Source organism: Oreochromis niloticus, linkage group LG17, assembly GCF_001858045.2.
Source record: "Oreochromis niloticus isolate F11D_XX linkage group LG17, O_niloticus_UMD_NMBU, whole genome shotgun sequence".
In the NCBI taxonomy this organism is placed as follows: domain Eukaryota; kingdom Metazoa; phylum Chordata; class Actinopteri; order Cichliformes; family Cichlidae; genus Oreochromis; species Oreochromis niloticus.
In genome coordinates, this window is record NC_031981.2 from 22,118,117 (window position 1) to 22,125,536 (window position 7,420).

The 7,420-nt window shown below is 43.0% G+C and overlaps 1 protein-coding gene across 1 annotated transcript; it reads right to left on the reverse strand.

Annotated features, from left to right (window-relative positions):
• Positions 1 to 342: 342 nt before the first annotated feature.
• On the reverse strand, positions 343 to 7,187 carry nup50 (nucleoporin 50). Its single transcript, XM_003448743.5, has 8 exons — positions 7,007 to 7,187; positions 5,305 to 5,383; positions 5,141 to 5,224; positions 4,865 to 5,063; positions 3,852 to 4,502; positions 3,472 to 3,556; positions 2,604 to 2,722; positions 343 to 1,191 (listed from the first exon to the last, which is right to left on the reverse strand). Exons 2-8 carry the CDS (start codon positions 5,371 to 5,373, stop codon positions 992 to 994), a joined length of 1,407 nt encoding a protein of 468 aa, XP_003448791.1. The 5' UTR covers positions 5,374 to 5,383; positions 7,007 to 7,187; the 3' UTR covers positions 343 to 991.
• Positions 7,188 to 7,420: the final 233 nt, after the last annotated feature.

The window sequence follows — 7,420 nt, forward strand, 5'->3', positions numbered from 1 at the left end:
GTTGAAATTTTAGAGCTTCTTTAAGTAGTGTTAGCAGTACAGAGGTGCAGCTGGGTCCAACCTCAGGTTTGGCTTCTAAAACTTTAAGAATGAGCATGAAATTGTTACCTCATGTTCACATGTTAAAGTCAGAGTTTAGGCTGCTTGTCGGGTGAGAAGATGCTTCATGCAGTTTTACCTCCTGATGTTGGCGGCAGTTCTGGGTTAAAGACTGACACGGCGCTCAGCTTGATTTCTCCTGGGACTATTAAACTGGAATTATTCTAAGCACTCAGCCCGTCAGGAGGGCGGCACTGGACGTTTGGGGAGGTGAAGCAGAAATAAAGACAACAGAAGAGCCGCTTGTTTCGTTTCCTTTTATTCTCCAATAAATGTCTTTACAAATGTTCTCAGATGATGACGGCATCTGGAAGGCCGAGCTGAAGGCCACACAAAGGACACTTGGAAAACGACAGTCCGTGTTTACAGAGAATAAACGCCGCGCTCTTCGGGGGAAACATTCACTCCGAGTAGAAACTCTGCCGACACAATAAATAGTTTCCAGAGCAAAAACACAAAAACACTCAGCAGACACACTCTAAAAGGTAATGTTACTGCAGGTATTTAATTTGTAAAACCAAATCGACTGGCCCGTTACTTAGAGCGCTCCCCAAAAACTGCTCAGGAAGTCACGCGTTCAGTCACTCGACAGATTCAAACCGTAAAACTGAAGCACTACACTAACAGCAGCGGCGGCGGCGATGAACCGGAGGGAATGTAGGCGACGACCTGCTTCGATTGTTACGATTCAAAGAAACGATTCACAGTTTGACGACCAATTCGTTGTGATCAGACGAGGAAACGATGGGGGTGTGTGCATGTGTGTGTGGATAAACCGGCGCGATGAAGAGGTCAGTGAGTCCGCGTGGGAGGGGGCGGAGTCTGAGGATGACCACTGCTAAAACCACTGCGGAGTCTGCTAAAACCCTGGGGGAGGTGGGGCGGGGTCAGCTCAGGCTTTCTTCTCTTCAAGGATCTTGTGGAGCTCGTCTGCGTCCTCGGAGGTTTTGACCCGAATCAGCAGGGGGACGGGGGTGGTGGGGTTCTTTTCGTCAACGGGTGGATTTGGCACGCACACCACCATCACGTTATTCTTCCCCACCCGAGTGCATGGCATGGATGACTGCACGATGATGTTCAGCAGGATGTTTCCTGGAGGAGGAGAGAACGTTATACAAGCAGAAGACCCGGCTTTAAAATTAATATTTATATTTGATGACTTGAAGATTTCTAATTTTATCATTTCATATTTATTATTACTATTTATTTCAAATTACATCTAAAGTTAAATCTCCTGTAAGAAAAGGAAGCGTTTACTAATCAGGGCTTTATACGGGATGTCTGACATCAGCACGACTGGTCCAGTGTTCTGTTTGTCTGCATCCTGTTTGCTGATTCATGACCATTCACAGTGACTTCCCGTATTTTTCGGACCATAAGGCGCACTGTATTATAAGGTGCATTAAGCGAAACAAAACAGTCAGATAAGTCAAACTTTACTCAACTTATTCTTCTTGCTTTCTCCACTTCTGTACCATTGATACATTAATGCTGTATTCTATCACAGCTGCTCTTTTCCCGTGTCGTTGCAGTATATTAATGACTAACCTCGTATTGTGGATGGATTATCTCAGTTCTCTTCTTTTATCAAGTAGAAAAAAGTTAGCGTTCATCCTCCAGCTTCACTGTGTTTATGTTATGCTAACATAGCTGTTTCGCTAGCAATCATGTAGCACATCATTATTTACCAGCTAGTCCAACAAACAAAAGTGCGCCTTATAGTGCGGAAAATACAGTACAAAGAACTATTTTATTAGTGTCCTTCAGCGATTCCTGTTGGTTAATCTGCAGATTATTTCTGAATCTGTGGATTTGATGTTTGATAAAAATGGAGGTTTAACGCTGTACCAGTTTCAGATCTTCCAGCTGTTTGTGGAAGAAGTTTCACTTGCTCTCAATTTAAAGATTCATCTTTGATATCGTTGATTAGCTGCAGTAATCCTGATCGAGTCTTTTCATGTCATCGAGGATTTGATCCGTTTTCATTGTTGAAGCAGCAGTGCTTGTATCTGACCAGCAGGTGGAGCCGTCTGATCACAGCTCAGACCTCATGAAGAAGAGGAAGCTGCTGAATGTGGATTATTTTTATGCTTTTAGGTGTTCTGGATGTTTCTGGGGTTCAAACCTGAAGCTCGACATATTAAATGTTTCACTGCTGTAGGTTTGATGCTGCGAGGCTTATTATAATTATAAGTGAGCAGTTATTGGTTACACTCACTTTAAATGGTCTGTGTTATTTCAGATTACACTTTAAAGTCTATTTTTGTCCCCTTTGTTTTTGTTAAGACTAATCTGACACAGTGACCATCCTGGCAAACGCCACGTAGTCTCTGGCAACACAGCGCGTTTGATTCTTTAAACCTGATCATCTCTGACATTAATGTGTTTATGTTTTATTTAAAGAAAATTTAAATCCTAAATTGGATTGAATATTCCTCATGTGATGACATCAGATGTTTTGAGGTGTTTTATATAAAATGAATCTGTCGGCGCGATGCTCTTACCCAGGTTGGTGTCGGCTCGGATGATCATCTGAGTTTTCCCCTCGGGTGTATTTTTGAGGTGCAGCGTTCCCACTCCTTTATCTTTGAACTCCGATTCCTTCTTATAGAACATTTTACACCTGGAAGCAGAGCAGACAAGAAATTAATAAATTACAAATCATTTATCATTAAATAAATAAGATTATTTTTAAAAAACAAAGTTCAGAGTCGAGGGGACACTTTCAGGGTTTTTAGTGATGAAGATTTAAAGTCTGCTCTCTAAATCTTACTAAGATGGAGGAAGCTTACAGCAGGTTGGAGGTTCCTCCATCAGCTGCAGGTCAAGTTCATTTCTCATTGTGTTCTTTTAAAACTTGCTGGAAGTTTGTATTTCATGACTACAGTACGATAACATAATGATCTGTCTGCTCCTCTCTGTGAGGTGTGAACTCCGTGAGTGCAGGGAAATGACAAACAGCCAGTGAGATGAGAAGTTGAACCAACAGCTGGAAGCTACAGAGAAATATTTCTTACAGTTTCTCACTTTTTTCTAAGGCCTCTCCTATTCCTCCATCTTTGTCTAAAATTTGATCCAATCAGCTCCAGCTGGCTTCAAAAGCATCACTAAGCTTCTCCTCCTGATAACCTTCAAGATGCAGTGTGAAGTTAATTTTATTAACTAATTTGACTGAAATTCATTTATTCTAACTTCACTTGTATTCACGCGGTGCAGCACAGCTCTGCATTAGTTTTGTCTGAATGATTAAACAGAGCCATGAGTTCTGTGCACATCACTGCTCCCGTTTCCTCCTTTTCAGATTGATTTCTATGTGAAGCTGAAGCTGCTGCTCGACCTGCAGCTTCAGGGCGAAACATTTCAGAAACTTACTTCTTGGAGTAGAAAGCATCGTCCTCTTTCACCTCTTTGACCTCAGGCTTGGGCGGCTCTTCCGACTCCTCGTCACCGTTTTCGTCTACAAAAAAATATCAATAAAATTAAATAAAATATAAAAATTATAAATAAGTATAAATCACATTTTATGTCACACGTCATGTTTTTTCCTTTCGTGTTGAATCTTTGTCTTTCAAACTGCTGATGAAATGAGCACTCATTAAGTTTTAACTGATTTATTTAAACTACTTAAAATAATTTTCAAATAATTTTCAAATTCATCCCATTTGGTCTTCACAGTAAAAAATATGAGACAGGATCTCAGCTGTAAAACTTATAACTTCATGTATCTTCATGTATTTGAGTGTTTTGCTGACCTGTGGGTTGAGCGTCCTCGGCTTTCGCCCCACTAAAGGACAGCGGAGCGGCTGATCCTGGAGCTCCGAACACTGAGGTCTGACTGGAGGAGGAGGAGGAGGAGGAGGAGAAGGAGAAGCTGGGGGGAGTCGATTTGTTCCCTAAGGAGCCCAGAACCGAGCTGTCCACCTTCTGGCCGAAGTTGAACGTGACTCCGGCAGGGATTGGAGCGGCGGCGGAGCTTTTCTCCCGGGTTGAGTCGTCTGTTGTGTTTTTGGTGAAGGAGAACAAGGCAGCAGGAGTGGAGGCCGCCGAGCTGCTGCCGGAGGAAGATGAAGGAGGAGGAAGAACTGCGGCTGTGGCTGGCAGTGTCCCTCCATGCTTCTTCTCCTCAGAGCCTCCGTCAGCTGATCCGCCGCCATACTGGCGCTCAATGCTGGCCAGGTGGCGCTCGTAGTCCCTGAAGATAGGGTTGAGGTCGCACAGCGGGTTGTCGTTCACGTGTTTGGTGATCCAGTCCCGCACTGAGCAGTTGAGCGCCGTGAGCTGCCGGCTGTACTCTTTATTGCTGCTGCTGGAGCTCTGACTCGCACTGGGGGCGGAGCCATTGGTCTGCTTGGTGGCAATATCAGCGGCGGGTTTAGCCGAGGATGGCCCGTTAAAGGTCAGACCTTCGAGGAAGGAGAAAATGTTAGTGATGGGAGAAAAAGCTCAGCTTAGAAAGAAAGAAGCAGAATAAGAGCTGGAAAATTTGATGTTTTTTTTAATCGATCATAAAGATGAATTGCTGTGAGCATCCTGAACACATTTTACACTCATAAGAGATCAATAAAATCATCATGTCCATCTCTTAGCATTTTTAAAGCTCCTATAAACTAATGAAGACATTTTAACACACAGACACAAAAAAACCTCATTTATGGATCACATTCGAAGGACGAAGAGGATCTCTGAGCTGAAAGTTTTGAATGGCAAATAAAGAGGAAATAGTTTCCGATCAATAACCGATCAAGCTGATCGATGTTTTGCTCACCAGGTGCAGACGAGGACGCTGCAGGTGAGGAGAAACCTCCGAAGGAGGGCGTGACGCTGTTCCCATTCGTCAAACCGCCGAGGCCTTTGAAGCTTCCGCCATTCCCAAACCCGGAGAAGGGAGTTGGAGCTGAGCTGCTGCTTGCCGCCGCGGTCAAAGAGAAGCCTTTAAAGCCTTTAAATGCTCCACTGCCCTCGCTCTGAAACAGGGAAACACTCAGATTACTTCATGATTATAATCAGACGCAACAGGTAAACAATGGTTTTCTCCTCGTACCTCGGTTCCAGTGTTTCTGCGTTTGGCCTTCTTGATTGCTCGATTCTTAAGCACATCTTCACTCGCCACTGAAAACGTCCCGGCCTGAAGGAGGACAAGAAAGTCAGACTCACATAATTCCAACTTCCTGAAGCCAGACTTACAGCTTCAGCATGGCCTCTTACCTCCTCGCCCTCCTCCTCCTGATCCCAGTTCCTGTCCGTGAGCTCCTTATCAGCGATCCTCTTCGCCATCCCACCGGCTCTGTAACAAAACATAAGAATTCAGTTTGTGTTCTCTTTTATTTTTTTTCAGGGTTTAGTGTGTCTTAATCAGCATTTTACAGAATTGGACTGAATAAGGAGTAGAAAAGTTTCAGTCTAGAAGCAAAAACTAGGACTGTAATAAAAACATGTTTACAAAACGGTTTATCATATGCAAAGTAAAGTATTCTGCAAAGAGTAATTAGCACAATTACTCAAAATTTTAGGGACAGTTTGTTACCATTACTATTTAATCTAATCCATTACTATTTAATCTAAACTATTTTAGTTGATTTTTCTTGTTAATATCACTACTGTTACGATTTTTCTGCTCATCTTCTTGATCTGGCTCAATGCTCCAGAATACAAATCTGTGGAAGAATCTGGAATGCTGCAAATAACTAACTAAAATAAAACCAAACTTCCTGGATGATGTTTAAGTCATGACTCAGTAATTAATGTTAACTTTAGCAGACCTGTGGACTAGATTCATATAATATATGCAGCTCATTGAAAATGTTTATTGATTTACTTAACTGGAACTGAAAAAGGTTTAAAAAAAACAAACAAACAAACAAACAAAGATGAGACATGAATAAAGGAAAATGGACACAGTTCCTTGTTTCTAACACTTCAGCTCTTTGCGTGTTAGAACTTCACTGCTGTCCACAGCTGTTGGACCATAACAGCACAAACAAGCACCTGACCTTCGTACAACGCTCACACCTGACAGCAGTCACTGTCTGCAGGTAGTCGGCTGTCCAAAGCTGCCCACAGACTGAACCTTAACTTACTGAACCTGAGCTTTTATCTCACCTACTTTCAGTATTACTTCACCTGAACACACCACTCTGCTTTTTCTCCAATAAAACACCTGATATTCAGATGAACAGGCAACGGGTAAACAACAGGTGTAAATCTGAGCTTTGGACGGCTAGTCAGGCTGAACATTTAAAAGGTTTCACCTCAAAATATGTGAAAAAATAACTTGAACATTTTACTGAAAGAAAGTAGTGCGTCAAATGATAAAAAGTTCCAAATTCTTTACAGCTTTTCGCCAAAAACACGGCTTCATTTGGTGTTTAGTTATTAATGGAGGCCGGTAATCACCGATTAATCGACTATAAACAGCTGTGGTGGAGCTGCTGTTCGAATATTCTGGATGGTGTAAAGGTTGAAACATGCCTGTGAATTCCTAGTGCGGTCTAAGGAAAGCTGATGTTTAACTAAATCAAATGCACAGGGTTGAGCACTCCTGTCAGGCAGCCTTTATCCGGGTTAACCATCAACTAGCCTGATTCGGTTAGCGCTTCTTTCCGGGTATAATCAATCACCTGTGTACCTGAGCCGAGAGATTTTCTAACTAACGTTTTACTCAGATTTCCGATTACTGAAAAACTGACTCCTGATAAACTGGCCTACCATTACCGGAGCACACACCGAGGCCAGTTGGCCTCTCCACTCCGGTGTCTAACATCATGTTTTGGCTGTTAGCCGCGGAACTAAACAAGCAAGCTAACCGGGCCGCTCACAAGCAGCTAATGTTAGCCAGCAGGCTAATGGCACGAGCTCCTCCCGTTTCCGGCGTTTAATGACTTTTTGTTAACAGGTAAATGTGACGCACCTTGTCTGTAACGCAAAGTCCGGTCTCTGCCTCCGCGCGCCTCTGACAGCTCCAGGTAACGTCTGGCTGAACACCTTAACAGGTAACACCGCTCTGTGTATTTGAACAAACCTTTTTACACCGCCATTTTACAGAGCGGTATATTCGCATGGGTTTGCGCGGCCCACTTTTCACGCATGCGCACCACAAAGCGGCCTTTAGTCTGGGAGTTGTAGTCCATATATTTTTTAAAACGACAATAAGAGGTTAAAAAACACAAAGATAAATGCATACTACGCACATAAATCATATTAAATATTGATTATGTCACCGGTGATTATTTAACTTTACATGCAGGGTGAAGGGTCTTGCTTAATGAGCAACAGCTTAATGGTCACAAGGCCTGGTGACTTTCAATCTGTGGCCCAGTGGCCA